General features: G+C 36.6%; 1 protein-coding gene across 7 annotated transcripts in view; it reads right to left on the bottom strand.

Annotated features, from left to right (window-relative positions):
• The window catches only part of ZMAT1 (zinc finger matrin-type 1), a 47,629-nt gene that overhangs the window by 16,680 nt on the left and 13,678 nt on the right, over positions 1-17,271 (bottom strand). For 3 of the 7 annotated variants that reach the window (XM_077889622.1, XM_077889623.1, XM_077889624.1), the window contains exons 1-2: positions 14,569-14,889; positions 1,850-1,956 (exon numbers count right to left, since the gene is read on the bottom strand). In XM_077889622.1, the coding sequence (XP_077745748.1) occupies positions 1,850-1,956; positions 14,569-14,848 (387 nt within the window). In that variant the 5' untranslated portion in view covers positions 14,849-14,889. Of the gene's footprint in view, positions 1-1,849; positions 1,957-14,311; positions 14,451-14,568; positions 14,890-17,271 lie in introns of those variants that run through there. The other 4 variants (XM_077889627.1, XM_077889629.1, XM_077889625.1 and 1 more) reach the window with 3 other exon arrangements.

The raw sequence follows: 17,271 nt of genomic DNA, 5'->3' as shown, positions 1-17,271 counted from the left end.
ATAAAGATATAGTGTGTGTGTGTGTGTGTGTGTGTGTGTGTACACATACTAATATTATACTGTATGTTAACTGGAATGAAATTGAACTTGAAAAAATGAAAAATGGTAATCTATTGAATCTAGAATAAAATTGATATGAAATTGAAGTTTAAGAGACATGTATACACACACACACACACACACACACACAGTGGACTATTATTCAGCCATAGAAAAGGATGAAATCTTGCCATCTGCAACAACACGGATGGAACAGGAGAATATAATACTAAGTGAAATAAGTCCATCAGAGAAAAACAAGTACCATATAATTTCACTCACATGTAGAATTTAAGAAACAAAACAAATGAACAAAGGGGAAAAACAGAGATAGAGGCAAACCAAGAAATAGACTCAACTACAGATGGTTACCAGAGGGGAGGTGGATGAGGGATAGGTTAAATAGGTGATGGGGATTGAGGAGTGCACTTGTGCTGAGCACCAGGAGTTTTACATAAATGTTGAATCACTAAATTCTATACCTAAAACTAATATTACACTATATGTGTAATATGTGTAATACCTAAAACCAACATTACACTATATGTTAACTAATTGGAATTAAATAACAACTTGAACAAACCCCCAAAAGATGGCAACCTATAGAATCAAGAAAAAAATCAAAAGAAATTGAATTTTAAGAGACATGTACAGCCCATTTTCTATTCTTATTAAAACCATATGGCTTTTCAAAAATGTATTTTGGAATTCAAACACTTCAGTTTAAAAGTACATATTTCATAATATTGAGTGGCAAATGTGGCTCTTAGCAAATCTAGCTTTGCTCTCCCCAAATCTACCCAGAGCATAATAGCTTTTTGAAGGTTCAGAATTCTGTAAAATTTTTTCAAATATTCAACCTTTCTGAAAAATGTATGACTTTTCAAAGTACTAAGTACAAAGGGTTGGCAATGTTTTAAATACCAATTTCACTTTATGAAGTGCCAAAATTTTTAGGGTAGTAGCAAACATTTTTGTCTCAGTTTTTAAAATCAATAACCAAAAGAGTCTCAGTAGCCTCTGGCTCTCAGTTTTTTAATCAATAAACCAAAGGAGTAAGAACATTACACATTCCCACTCCTAGATTTAGAATTATATGGTTCTGTACTTAAAAAGATGTTGGCTGGGGATCCCTGGGTGGCTCAGCAGTGGGTAGGCCCAGGGTGTAATCCTGGAGTCCCAGGATCTAGTCCCGCATCAGGCTCCCTGCATGGAACCTGCTCCTCCCTCTGCCTATGTCTCTGCCTTTCTCTCTGTGTCTCTCATGAATAAATAAATAAATAAAAGTCTTTAAAAAAAGATGTTAGCTAAGTCAAGTGCAAGACCGGTTCATTTTATTTTTATAGCCTTCATTTACTATAAAAGGAAGACTCTGGAGTCCTATAATATCCCTTTATTCATATTAATCGTTTCCTACTCCAGTTTTATAATGCCTCCCTTATATTTACAATGAGGATGAAGGATATAGTAGCTTGATGAATACAAAGGGAGGCAGAATGGTGTGAAGAAAAGAAAAGAAGCCAAAAAGTTCAATTTTAAACCCAAATTCCCCAAACTTAAGCTAGTTAGTTACTGTCCCTCTCTGAGCCAGTCTCCTCATCCATCAAAGGGAAAAAATTCTCCCTACTTCACAGGATTTTCATAAGAATCAGAAATGATAAAATATGAAGTTGATCTGCTACATTTAAGAAACTCCTTTAAATGAGTTTGGAGGATAAATATATAAGTAAAAATAACAGGTATATATTAAACCATAAAAAAATAAAATAAAAACTTCCTTTAGACTCTATTTCCATTATTTTTAACCTACCTCGTAATGTGAAATCCTTTGTGATTCAAACTGTAGCACCACTCCACATATATTACAAAAGTTATCTGTATAAAGTTCAGTCTTTTCCTGTTCATTCCAAGTCGTATCTATGAATAAAATAAAGGGAGGTGAGACTGTATATCACATTAATGAATATTTAGAAGTATCATTTTCATTCTTCAACTATCCATTATTTCATATGTCACCGTAAATCTGAGTGCCTGTGAGGCTTTTTGCTTATAGCTTATAAAAAAAGCTTATAGCTTTTTGCTTATTGAGGATGCAATTTAATATGGGTATATTAGGTATGTTTCTAATGTCTGATATAGCAAGATTTACTTATTTAGTATGATAAGTCTAGGCAATATCATTCCAAAGGAAAAGTTATGGGGTTATCAGTAACTTCATGAGCTTCATGGAATGATCTAGGGTACCAATAATGAAAGACAGGATTAAATTAAAAACTCAGCCTTGGAATTTTGTTTTACAGCAGATAATCCTAAGAAAAGCATTGTTTTAAGACTGTCACTTATCTAGAGCTATGACTCCAATGTTATCTAAAAATCATTTGGAACCACAAGTATCTTTGCTTATGGTGGGCAAACATTCTCCACTATTATAAAAAAACCTAGCACGTCCATTTGGCAAAACATGTCTCACACAAGCTCCTCAAAGCTATAGTGTTCATGTAATAATATATAGAAATTATGCTATAGCGTTTCTCACTGTATTAGTAACACATACTGAAACTTTCTGCCTTTACACTTGAGGTCCATGCTTCTATCTAAGGTTCTTAACAGCTGCAATGTATTCTGCCAAAGTTTATTAGTTTATCTACAGGGTATAAACCACAAAATATCAAAATTTTGCTTGCTATTTGGCTATTTAAATGAATAACTTGATACCACGTATTTATGGAGAAATGCCAATAATACATTAAATCTATAAAAGTTGTAGAAGAAAAATTATTAACACATCCAGTTCCCAATACTAACAAAAATTAATTATATACCACATAGAAAAAAATATGGAAAGATATAAATTAAATTTAAAAGTGGTTAACTCTGGGAAACGGGGCTAGAAAAGGAAAAAGGAGAAAATTTAAAAAGGAAAAAAGGAAGAAAATTTAACATTTTATTCCTTACAGTTATCTATTTTAAGTTTTGCAAAACACATATAAGACTTGCTATTTAAAAATTTTCAAAGATATGTATTTTTTTTAAGATTTATTTTAGAGAGAGAGCGTGCAAGCTGGGGGAAGAACATAGGGAGGGGGGGAGAGAATCCTTAAGCAGACTCCCCAATGAGCACAGAGCAGAGTTCAATCCCAGACCCTGAGACCTGAGCCCAAATCAAGAGCCAGCCATTTAACTGACTGAGCCACCCAGGCACATCTTAAGATATTTATTTTTAAAAGTTATGTCAGGTATCTTCAACTAAGCTTAATTTTCAGTATCACTGTATACACTAAAAAGGCTTTCTTAAAAAATTGCTTGTCCCGATAAGAATAACCATAATTAAAATCACTAATCATCAGGGCAACTCAAATTAAAACCATTATGAGGTATCACTTAATACCTGTGAGAACGGCTAAACTAAAAAACACAAAAATTAACAAATATTGGCGAAGATGTGAAGAAAAAAGAACCCTTATGCACTGTTAGGAACGTAACATTGGTGCAGCCACTGTGGAAAACAGTATGGAGCTTCCTCAAAAATTAAAAATAGGATTATCATATGATCTAGTAGTTCCACTACTGGGTATTTATCCAAAGAAAATAAAAACACTAATTTGAAAAGATATACCCACCCCTATGTTTACTGCAGCATTATTTAAAACACCCAAGATATAGAAGCAACCCAAGTGTCCATCAATAGATGAACAGATAAAGAATATGTGATGTAAGCTATACAATGGAATATTAGCTATAAAAAACGAAATTTTGCCATTTGTTACAACATGGATGGATCTAGAGAGTAGAATGCTAACGTAATAAATCAGTCAGAGAAAGACAAACACCATATAATTTCACACATACATGGAATTTAAGAAACAAAACAAATTAACAAAGTAAAAAAGAGACAAATTAAAAAAGCAGACTCTTAAATACAGATTGAAAACGGGTGGTTTCCAGAGGGGAGATGGGTGGATGAAGTGGTAAAACAGATAAAAGCATTAAGAGTACATTTACCTTGATGAGCACTGAAAAAAGTACAGAATTGTTGAATCATTATATAGTAAACTTGCAACTAATATCTGTGTTAATTATAGTTTAATAAAAATAAATAATTTTAATTAGAAGCATGTCAAAAATACCTTGACAAATGGTTAAAAATTTATCACTATAATATATGGATGGTATCCCCACTGAATTACATTTTTAGGTTGTTTTAGAATATATTATTTATTTTTAGCTCTAAAGTCAGCAAGGTAAAGAGGTTAAAATGTATTTCAGGACGTCCCTTGTTTCAGAATTAACTATTACATTCAATTTGAGCATCCTGGTAAGATTATGAATTTCCCTTTAAAACCTTTTCTAAATATTATAATTTGTTGGCAATATAATTTATTACCAAAGGAAAGTTTGCTTTGAGAAGACAAAAGGAAACTACTAATTTAGAGATTCAGTAATTCCTAAAATATAACTTTCCTTTCTCTCCTAGATCAATCTTTAATTCCAAATTTCCCCAGGTCTAAATACTCAAAGTTTGAAATTGACCTCAAGTTGGGAAATACCAAGGCTGAGTATTTTAACCTAGCCTTTCATTACTGGTATCACCACATCATTTCCATGAAGACCATGAAGTTACTGGTGCCCCTCTAAGTTTTTCTTTAGAATGGTATTGCCTACTTATTGCCTTTGACTTACTTCCTCAAACAAGTTCTTGGTCTGTTTTTCTTTATTAAATGGTACAATATTTCAGGCTCAAAATCTCAGCCATTCTTCTCCCCAGCAAATCACTACTTCACGTCAATTCCACCTTAAATCAAATAAATTCACCTACAATTACTTGTCAATGGAAAATTCTTTATATGTAATATAATGAATGTGATGTTCTGACTTCAGTGAATCAAAAATTAAAATATACAAAAATCTGTAACTAAAAAAGAAGATACTGGAGTGATGATGCACATTAAAATGTACTTAGGAGGATTTACCCTAATTTTCTTTAAATAGCATGCTTTCCTAATCAATTCAAATATGATTAAATCTACTTTAAAAATTCCAGAACAAATCTTCATGTAAAAATTATTCACAAGCAGGGTATCACATAGAATTCACATGCACAGGCGACGCCTGGGTGGCTCAGCGGTTGAGCATCTGCCTTTGGGCCCAGGATATAATCCTGGAGTTCCAGGATCGAGTCCCACCTTGGGCTCCCTGCATGAAGCCTGATTCTCCCTCTGCTTATGTCTCTGCCTCTCTCTGTGTCTCTCATGAATAAATAAAAAATAAAATATTTTAAAAAATTCACATGCACAGTTTTTCAAAATCATACATGCTGAATTAAAAATCTCTGTGGGTGGTCCAATCCAACCACAAGTCATTCTGATAATCAACCATGTTGGGAATCACTGCCCTACAGGCTCAGATCCTTACACATAATGGCTGTCCAATATCTATTTGGAGACTTAAGCTGACTGATATACGGGTTTTGTCATCTACCATACTTATTATCAAGCTAACTGTGCTTTTGTTTAACCTGAAAAGATTTTTGAAAAAAAAAGGAAGGAAAAAAGTATTCCTTGGCACTATCTCAAAACTATATAAATCTCCAGAGTTGAAGCCCGAGAGTCTGTGTTGTTAAATAGGATCCCCAAGAGATCTCTTAAACAGCCTACCTAATGATCCTAGTTCAACCTTTCACAAAGGTAGTTCTTAACCCTGGCTGCACATTGAAGTCACTAGGTTATTTTTAAAACATGCCAATATCCTGACTCCACACCAGACCAGAATCTCTGGGAGTGGCTCCCCATCATAGTCTCTTGTTTGTTTTGTTCTTTAAAGTTTCCCAGGTGATTCAGTGAAGGTTGAGAAATCACTGCTAGGCAAATTTTCATGTGTTTTTGTTGAACTGAAATCTGTTTTCCTGGAGTAAGGGCTCTCAAACTTTAGTGTGCATCAGAATCACCTGGAAACCTTGTTAAAAGATTAACTGATTATTAGGTCTCATTCCCAGAACTTCTTATTCAGTAGTTCTTGAGTGGGGGACCAAGAACATACAGGGTTTTACAAGTTCCCTGGTGATACTGATGCATCATTGCTCAGGGACCAGACTATGACACCACACTGTCTTAGAGCTTCCACTGGTCCTAGTTCTATTCCTCAAAGTCATGGTAAATATAATCCCTCTTCTAAAATGGAAATCCTCAAATATTTTAAGAGAACCGTTACATCTGTATTCCTCCCCCCACACACACACCTTAGCTTTTTTGTGAGTTGATCCCAATTTTGTCATGCAGCATGAATTCTAGTCCTCTCACTAATTTACCTAAATCCCTGCCATTCATAAAATATAAAATAAGCACAATCACCCTAATGGGGTCACAATTAACAACAGACTAGTAAAATGAGATCATCTCATTTTTCTTACTGTAGTAAAATGCATAATATAAAATTTACCACCTTAACCATTTTTAAGTGTACAGTTCAGTATTTATTGTTAAGTATATTCACCTCTTTGTTTTGAGTGTTTCTCTTCTATTAATATAGCCCAAGATAACTTTTTTTTTGGTGGGCACATCATACACTGACTAATGCTAGGCTAATTTCTGACTAAAAGACAAGCTTCGTTTTCACCTGGAGCTAGTTAAAGAATGCACTCCAGGACATAGTTATATAGATAGAAATTTTTATGGATCCTCCAAATACCCAATATACACTATATTTGTCTCATTTAAGTTTTCCTTTGTTAGATTCTACCAATAATTCTGGACTTTCAAGATCTTTTTAGATCCTGAATCTGTAGACAGGAGGCTTGTGGAAGCTAGCTTTTCACTGAGAACATTATACATGATGGAGTACTGTTTTTCAGAGGGCACTCCACACTGCCAAATTATCTTTAAACTGCATTTCCCTTAAATTTGACATGAATGTCAAATTTGACAATGATCTCTCCTTTCTAAAGGCAATACCTGAGGCTTGAAGAAGTCAAACAATTTGTTCAAAGTTACATAGTAAGTGTCTAAGTCTGCCCAAGATTTCTGAGAGCTAGTTCTTAAAAAGGCCAAAGTCTTGAATGAAAAACTTCTCTAGTTTTGGCATACATAAGAAATATGTCTGATTCACAAGAGATGCTAAAAAATGTTCCTTTAGACCCCAATCTACCCCCATCCTCACTATTTGAGACATGATTTTTGGACTCCCAGAAGTAAATGGCCTATAGCCAATTCTGAATGTGGCAGAGGAAATTGGTGATAGTGCAGATATTTTTCAGCCTCTCTCAGGCAGAAGATCTAGAGGGCAGGCCAACTTCAGGGAATAAATATTAAATTACAGGTCATGTGAGCAAATAATGTTGGCTGTGAGAAAGATGGCTGGAATAGGAACTAATGTTTACTGTGGACTTACTATATGTCAGGAACTAAAATAAGTGTTTTCACAAAGAACTGGGGCTCTGGCACTGGTTCTGGTAGGAATGAATGGTTGAAGAAACTTGGCAATTTCTTTCTTCCTCTTTTTCCCTTTATACTCTCTTCACCTCTTTTCTCTTTATAAACTGGTTAGAATTTGAAATAATAAATAAACAAGTATTTTTATTGGTTGGTTGTTGAATATGGGCTTACACTGATTCTTAAATCCAAAAGCAGTAAAAGTAAAAAGCACTAGAATGAGAGACTGCATTAGCCTTTATCCTGCTATTAACTAGCTGTATGACTAAGAACATACCACAACCTTCCAGATTTCCATTTCTAAAGTTTCTTTTTGTACTTTACCATATATGGGTTGATAGTTATCAATAAGAAAAGGTTGTATTTTAGACAGAAATACATAGAGAAGCAAAGTTTTCATGGCGTACTTAGAGAAGGATCCAAATAACTTAGCTTCTTCCAAATAATAAGTCTATCAGAAAACACAAAAGTAGATTTGAAGTTTTAAGCAGCTATACAGCACAGACTTTAGGGCCTAAAAATTCAAAAGGTCCCCAAATTTCTTCCCCTACTCCTCTATTATTTGCATTTTATTATCTATGTCTAATTCGTAAAATTGGTTCTCTCCAAGGTATTTCTTTGCAAAACAATACACAGCATTTCTATTGATAAATATAATGCTTTAACCATTATAGCAAGTGTCAATAAATTTTTCCAGCAAATTAGGTATTATTTTGGTTATAATTTAGGTATAAGTGGCTCAGTTTTCTTTTCTGACAATGAATACCCCAAATTCATAGCAGATGGTCCTGAATCTTCCAATCTAATTTAGTTAGATGTTAGGAGAACTAGAGTTAAAAATAAAAGTAGATTACACATTAGAATATCAAATGACAAAATAATAAATGCTATGAAGTATGATTTCATCCCTCATCTGCAGCAAATAAAGTTCTCTGACATGGGAAGGTAAATATCTCCCAGTGAATCTTAGACATGTTGCTTTTATATTCCTAGCATAGTACTTCTCAACTGTTCTTCATCCTCTGGCATATCTGAATTTTATATGCCATCATAAACTTGTAAAAGATATATGGATAGGAGGGCAAGATTTTATACTCTGAATCAAAGCCCATTTTAGTGTAGTTTGATAGTGAGATCTTAGTGATACAATGGTATGCTTTCAAATATAGACTGGAATATACTATCCTTGAAACATACAGAAGTTTTTCATGCTGGTAACATTTTTTTGTGTGTTTTAACATAAAAAACAGCAATGGAAAACAAGAAAGTACTATCAAAAACTAGGTTAAGGGATCCCTGGGTGGCGCAGCGGTTTAGCGCCTGCCTTTGGCCCAGGGCGCGATCCTGGAGACCCGGGATCGAATCCCATATCGGGCTCCTGGTGCATGGAGCCTGCTTCTCCCTCTGCCTATGTCTCCGCCTCTCTCTCTCTTTCTCTGTGACTATCATAAATAAATAAAAAAAATTAAAAAAAAAAAAAACTAGGTTAAAAATGGAAAGACACCTAAGGTGTTATGGCTTAAACTGATAGGATATGGAACAGATGAAACACAACTAATGCTTAATGCATGGTTCCACTTACATTCAGAGTATTAAGAAAGTAAAACTGCTTTGCAACGCTGTCCTCTGTGGTCACAATCAACAGTATACTTCCTCAGGTTGCCGACAGTTAACAAATTAAGCATAACGTTTAAACATGTTATTTTCCAGAAATCAGACACATCAGATAGTTCTTTAGATTGGAGAAATATAGTCATATGACAAAACTATGACCTACAGGTACAGAGTTCCAGTTTGGGACAATGAAAAATTTCTAGAGATGGATAGTGGTGAAGGCTGCCTAACAATGTGGATGTACTTAATGTCATTGAGTTGCACACTTAAAAATGCTTAAAATGGCAGTTTTATATTATGTATATTTGGCCACAATAAGAAATAAAATAAAATACTGAAAACGTTAAAATAAAAGACAAAAGCACCGTCTTCTACCTCAACCACAGCAAGAGGGGCAGTTCTCCTGCAGTCAACCCATCACTCAGAGGAAAAACACATGAACAAGTAATAAAACTTTGTTTTGCTATTGTAAGTGATCCTCCCTTATGTTATACATAATATATATAACAATTATAAGGGTTAATTAATTTTATAAGAGTTATTTTATTTTTTATTTTTTTTAAAGATTTTAGATTTTTTAAAATTTTTATTTATTTATGATAGTCACACAGAGAGAGAGAGAGAGAGAGAGGCAGAGACACAGGCAGAGGGAGAAGCAGGCTCCATGCACCCAGAGCCCGACGTGGGACTCGATCCCGGGTCTCCAGGATCGCGCCCTGGGCCAAAGGCAGGCGCCAAACCGCTGCGCCACCCAGGGATCCCATAAGAGTTATTTTAAATGAAAGAGTGGTTTTGTTAAAATTGTAAATGGGAACTGATAAGAGATTTCATGTATTTGGTACTCGTACAATTTGATTATATTTCCGTGTGGCTTTAGGCTTTGGTGAGAGAATCAACTAATTTTCTATTAATGAAAGTGTTTAGTCTATTTCCTTCCTATAGGAGTGTTTACATGACTTGTGAAAGCAAAGCTTTCATAATAATTTGGAATGGGGGAAAAACTATGACCCACAGCACTGGGCTGTAGGGAAAAAAAAAAGCTTTTGAGCTGATCAAACAGATTCAAATCCTCTCTCTACTTCTAACTATATACCCTTGAGCAAATTATTTAACGACTTTGAGCCAGTTTTTTCATCTAAAAAGTACAGAAATATGTCTTTCTCGGGATATGGTGACTATTAAATAAAACAAAAATTCTTTTAAAAAATGTTTTACACACATAATTACTTGATAAACTATGCTTGTTTACTAATTCAGTAGCTGAGATTTTACTTAATATTATAGTTAAAAATTTCATTTCAGATCACAGTAATTTTAGAGATCATCTAATGTTTCTGAATCTTTAGCACTATTGTCACTTTGGGCCAGATAGTTCATTGTTGTGAGGGACTATTCTATGCATCGTAAAACATTTAGCAGCATCCCCAGCCTCTACCAACTAGAAGTTGGCAGCATTCCCCAATTGTGACAACCAAAAGTATCTCCAGACATTGACACATGTCCTTTTTGGGGCAAAATTGCTTCTAGTTTATAACTGATTTAGTCTAACATTCTCATTTCAAAATAAGGAAGCTAAAGCACAGAGCAGTCATAGGAAACAAAAGATTAGGGAAATTAAAATATATGATTTCAGATTCAGGTGGATTTGGACTATGAAAAGGTTCAGAAGTCTTAGGAGAGGCATTAGTAATAGTTGGATGTTCTTAAATAAGTGAAATAAAATATGAATACAAATAATGCACATTTTGTGGATTAAAATCCCATGTTTATATAAAAATATTTGATTCAGCTTGTTCGAGTATCTGCCTTCAATAATATAAAAAACAAAGAGAATTCACTTTCCAGAAACTCATTTTTTAGAGACCTTTGTTGGATTGTACCTATTCCAAATAGTTGATTATGCTAAAATAAAATACCATTAACTTTTGTATCCAAAAATGAAATTGAGTGTGAAATCCAAATTATCCTGTTTGAAACTTTCTTCTAATACTACTAGAAATACCAGACAATTTAGGATGACATAGATTTTTTGATAAAAAAAAAACATTTATGGCTTGAGTCAGAAAAAAAAAAACAATGAATCTATGCCTACAATTTGGTTCACTCTCACTAAGGAAATTCAAAACCATACAGGATCTGGGGTGCCTGGGTGGCTCAGTCAGTTAAGTATCCGAGTCTTGATTTTGGCTCAGGTTATGATCTTAGGGTCATGAGATCGAACTCTGTGTTGAGCTCTGCTCTGGGTGTGGAGTCTCCTTAAGATTCTCTCTCTTCTCTTTCCTCCACTCCCTGAAAGTTGCATGCACGCTCTCTAAATAAATAAACCACACAGGATCTCTGAGGAAAGGAATAGTATAACATCTCTTCAGTTCTAGTACAAGAACTTTCTCTGTTCACTCCAATTAAATGTTCTTTGGTTATCTTGATAAGAAGTTTAAGGTTATGCAAATTAGATGATTCTATATATAATATTATAAAGACAAAGGTAATTTCTAGGTAATTGCTATGCAAGTGGATTATTAACTAAATAAAAAAAAACAGCATGTCCTCCAATCTAAAACAGAATCCACTTAATAATTTAACTTTCTTAAAAGGAAGAGGTAAATAAACAGGTGGGATGTGTTTTTGTTTTGATTTTTACTATGATTACATTGGAACATCAATACTGAGTGAAAATTCATTTTTGAGCCATTAAACACTTTTGAAACATGTTACTGGATGAAATATGAAGCATCCTACAAAATCTCATGACTCCTCTTACCATGAATTCTGGGTAGGTATGTGTTTTGTCATATGTCCATTTACTTGGCATTTTTTTTTGTTTGTTGTTTTGTTTTGAAGTTTATTACCCAATTTCCCATTTGTAACCTCAAAAGCTTCTAATATCCCCAGCTTGGCTATTTCTAATCTCCACTGACATTTGCTCACTACCAACCCCAAGAAAGATGCTGGCTATAGTTGAAAATAGATCAGCAAATGCTTTATCAAACCACTTTTAATGGTCCTATCTGGAGTGGACTTGTAGTAACTGGAATCTTGACAATTCTTTGTCACCGTTTAGATCAATTTCCTAACTTGGGCTTAAAAAATAAACAGGCAAAAGATACTGGCACACCATCAAGTGACATTTTTCACTCTTCTTTATCCACTATCATATAACTGCCAACCATTTATAGTATTTATAAATATCTAAAAAAATTTGAGACCTAATAATGTTTTGGACAGTGTACTACATCATATATTTATCTTTTGTTAAGTGGAAAGGTAAGAAAGTTTTGGTTTGGAGTGAACAGTTAATGAAGGTTATTTACCTAAAATGACATGGTAGGAAATAATTTTTAGGTAGCAATTATATTTGTTTTTTCATATCCTAGTAAATGATCTCAACACTAACAACACAGATTTCATTACTCACTGAATGTCAAGTGAAAACTATGGTCAAAGTTTCTCATGGCTTATGAATTACTGCTCTAATGCACAGCCATGGAAATGCCTGGAGAGTATCAATGCAGAACTACAAAATCATGGTTCATACTTTCAGATCTGAAATCAACCTTGGAGTCTGGCTGGTCCAATACTTCTATTTCAGAAGTGTCAAAACCCAAATCTAGGAAGTCTATCATCTGTTCAGGGTTACAAAATCTAGTAGATAAACAACAGAACCTAGGTTCACTGCACCAGACTCTTATGCTGCAGCCCTCTTCATTTTGCCAGCTAAAAATAATGTATACAGGGTATTGCTGCTACATTATGAATTTATATCTCTTAAAGCCATTAATACCTATGTAAATTCAAAGATACTATAACCAAGACAGTCCCAGAGACAGGCAAAAAGCCATTTATTTGTTCCATGAGATACTGGTCCTAAACCTTACTGTGAAAAGTCCATGACAGCCAGATTGAATCGTGATCTTGACCACTTTTAAAAACTGTTCTCTCCTTCTTTATAGTCATACATAGTTTGGTATAAAAACAAAAAAAAATCCAGATTTCATATTTTCACCCTCAAACAACTGTACAAATCCAGGATGACTGAAGACACTATAGTCTTTCAAAGGCTGCCTTTAAAAAAAAAAACAAAAAACAAAAAAAACAAAGGCTGCCTTTAGTAAGAGAGTTAATAAAAAAAAAAGATATCACCATATCACCGTGTATTTCTAACTTCCATACTTAGTAAGTGGCATTTATGTAATGTGTCTATGACAAATACTGTAAAGGATTTTTTTTTACTGCTTTGCCATTCCTCCAAAGTGAAAGGTGTGAAAGGCTATGAAATAGCACACAGGAATGTACCATTTAAGAATGTGAAGAGAAAAACATTTTTATGGGGTAATTTTAATGGGATGTCCTCCTAAGAAAAAGGAACTTAAATTGTTCTACTCCATTTTGGTGTTCACGTCTTTCAGTTGGGAGGCAAGTTAGCAACATGAGGTAACACACAAATACTGGAAATTATGAAATTTACGATGGCAAAATGCTTTACTTAAATCTTCTATAGTGGACTCGGCCTCAACAATCTAAGAATAAGAAGCATTTCCAAACACTGCTTTAAAACACATTTCAATGGCAAATTTTACAGTTTGCTATTAGTAGGCTGTTTACCAGTATATAGTATTTCGTGTGAACTAGATACCACTTATTACTGAAATAGTTAAGAAATCTTTTTTATGTTAGGAGTAGTATGTGTTGGTAGGTACAACAGCACTTACTAAAATCAAAACCATCTCACTGATGGGCCCCTAAACTTTGCTTTATAAGGTCACACCCTCAAATAGCCAAAGAAAACTCTCCAAAGTGATTTCTGAAATCTGTGCTTCTACCACACTCTCTTCCTTTATTTTCTTAGTACAACCCCCCTCCGCCAGACCCTATGATCCTACAATCTAACAGCTCCTACTTTAAAGCTCAAGTATACACTCTAACCTCCCCAATTTCCTAACCTCCTCTCTCTTTAAATATCCCACAGCAAGTTTCCACTGCAGGATGCTGAATTTCACCAAAGGGGATTTCCTCCCTTTTACTTATTTCTTCGGCCTTTCTCTTCTATCTCTGCCCCCGTTCTGCATCAGTCCCCCTTCCCTTTTCCTGACCCTCCAGTTTCACACCATTTCTACCTTAAGTCCTCTCTTTTTATCAAATCACACCTCAGCTTCGTAGACCATACTAAGGCACCCTGGCTGGGAGAGAAACTATGTGGTATTTTTCTTCCCTTCAAATTCCTGCCGTGTGAATACCTGCAGCTCCTTTTCCTGGGGACCACCGCCAACCTTGAGAGTGGGGGAAGAAGTAGGGAAGCCCCTCTCTGCTTCAGTCCATCTTGCACACTCGGGGCTACTACGGCAGGGCGGGGCGGGGCGATCTTGGCCTTTACTGCGCCACAGCAGGTGGGGGGTGGGGCGGTGGCGAACCGCGCCCAGTCCGATCTCGGACGGGCTGAAGAGAGGCAGCGAAGGAGATGGGGCCGCCCCCACACCCCGGGACGGGAACTCACCTTCTCTGAGGCGAGGGCGGGTGTCTACTTTAAAACTACTGCCCCCCCTCCCCGCCGCCGCCATAGTGGAGCCGCCAAAGCCGCCGCCGCCGTCGCCACAGCCACCGGCAGGCGGGAAGGCAGGGGTGGAGGTGGCGGAGGAGGCAGGCACAATCACTGCCGCCGCCACCGCCGCCGCCGCGCAGGCGGTGTAGGAGGAGGAGGAGGCGGCAGAGACGGTAGCTTCCTGAGGGGAAGACTCCGCCGCCAGCGGTGTGACTGTGCTCGGCGCCGCCGCCATCGCAGCGAGGCGCGGACAATTGCACTTGCGCCTCGCTCCCGTTAAGCTCTTTTAGCCCCGCCTCCAGCTTAGCCCCGCCCCCTTCGCCCCTCTCTTCCACGCTTCAGCTCGAGCCTCGTTCTCGCTCCTTCTCCCCACCAATAGGAACGCTCTAGACCCACGGGCTGCCCCTCCCCCTTCCTCCACTGCTTGACGTCACCCGCTTCCCTTTGGAGGGGAAGCGATGATGGCCAAGGGCAAAGGGCAAAAAGCGCGGGATGTAACAGCACGTGGGACTCACACTGTGAGGCCTCTTCCCTTGGAGGAGCTGATCTGAAACCAATTTAAGGGTAAAGAAAATGTTAGAAAACCAGTTGATTCCCACTTCCAAAATATCTCTTTCTTGTAGCCCTCAGTACAGAGGAGATAAATAAGCGAATACTTGGTGAATACTTGGTCATTTGCATCGTGGGGCCGTAAACGACTACTTATCTATCCATCTACCCATTTAAATTATGGTAAAAACCTGTGAATCTGGTACCCAACCAAAGAACTAGGATATTACTGATATTTTAAGACTTCTCAATATTTTCCCCAACTGCCTTCCTGCGTCCCAAAGGAACCAATATCTTGATTTATATTTATTATTTCCATTCTCTTTTTACACATATTCTTATACATGTATGCCTAAACAGTGTTTTTTACTTTTGTTTTCAAATTTCACAACATTTTGTATCTTATTCTAAGTAGCATTTTGGGACATTTTTCTTTTGCTAAACATTTTGTTTCTAATATTCCTCTATGTAGCTGTAGTTCATTCACTAAAAAAAAAAGATTTTATTTATCTGTTTGATACAGACCATGAGGAGGGAGAGGGCGGTGGGAGGAGCAGACTCCCTGCCGAGTGGGGCTTGATCCCAGGACCTTGGGATTATGACCTGAGCTGAAGGCAGATGCTTAATCAGCTGAGCCACCCAGGTGCACTACTTCATTCACTTTTAATGCTGTACAATATCACATCCGTTTCCCTGATGATGGATATGTGTCCTGGTGGAACTGTGCAAAATTTGCTCTTGGGCATGCTCTCCTTTTCAGTCTCCCATCCATTGCCCTGTTTCAAGGCGTCATCTCTTGTCAGAACTATGGCCTCTGTCCTACTGGTCTCCTTTCCTCTGATCTCAATCCCTTTTAGTGCCCCCACCTCACCACTTATTTTATGGTTTAGCTATATTAAATTAATTACAGATTACTATGAAGACTGTCATTTCATTATGCAATGTTAGTATATGTTGTTCCCTCTTCCTGAAATGCCCTTTTCCCCACATTAGGCACCTGTCTAATGAGCCCTCATACAACCTTTGAAACCCAGATAATACATCTCTTCCTCCAGTAACCTGTTCTGTCCTACTTAGCCTTAATTCCACCCTCCACTGTGCTGCCCCTACATCTCATGCATATTTGTATTGTTTGCCTTCCTTCTCCATAGCCTGGGATCATCTTGATAACAAAAGACACTTTGTTTTGTTTTTGAATTCTTGTGCTCTAGCACAGTAAAATTCTGGGACCAAGGTCATAAACCAGTGGTTTCTAGGGCTAGGTCCCTAAGTCCCTAGGTCTGGCTCACAGATATCTTTTGTTTAACTCTAAAATTGTTTATTTACTTCCTTGTCAATATTTGAAAGGATCATTTCATCCCAAGAAAAAGTGTCTTAAAAACATTTGAAAATTTGGCAGTTTGGGCTATGCATTCCTAACTAGAAACAACTGGTTGTTTCTGGAGACTTGAGACATTCGGCTCTCAGGAACATGTCTTTGTTGTTTTGTGTTTCAGCAATTTCCCCAAGATTACCTGAGGTGTTGGATGGTTTCCGTAATTTTCTATCCTGTTCTTCTGGAAGTTATTGCAATATTTACTCACCAAAGGAATTACTGGATAGATCACACACAAGAAATATTCCACTGAAATACCAATGGGAGGGATCCCTGGGTGGCTCAGCGGTTTAGCGCCTGCCTTTGGCTCAGGGCACGATCCTGGAGTCCCGGGATTGAGTCCCACGTTGGGCTCCCTGCATGGAGCCTGCTTCTTCCTCTGCCTGTGTCTCTGCCTGTGTCTCTGCCTCTCACTCGCTCTCTGTGTCTCTCATGAATAAATAAATAAATAATCTTAAAAAAATACCAATGGGACAAGGTAAGCATAGTGAGGGAATGCAATTTTATCCCTTCCGATATTGTGTGAGGTGGGAGGAAATCCCTCAGAAACATTGCTTCTCAAACTATGAACCACTATCCACTTGTATAAGAAGTATTCAATCAGAATCTTTGAGGAAGTGTGCATCATTTAGGATTTAGTCAGCAAAAGAGAAAGAGAAACTGGTATTTTAAACAGAAAACATTTATTTTTTTTTTTTTTTAATTTATTTTTTATTGGTGTTCAATTTACTAAC

Source organism: Canis aureus, chromosome X, assembly GCF_053574225.1.
Source record: "Canis aureus isolate CA01 chromosome X, VMU_Caureus_v.1.0, whole genome shotgun sequence".
Lineage (NCBI taxonomy): Eukaryota > Metazoa > Chordata > Mammalia > Carnivora > Canidae > Canis > Canis aureus.
The sequence above is the reverse complement of the archived record's forward strand: the minus strand, read 5'-3'. Positions and strand labels throughout refer to the sequence as shown.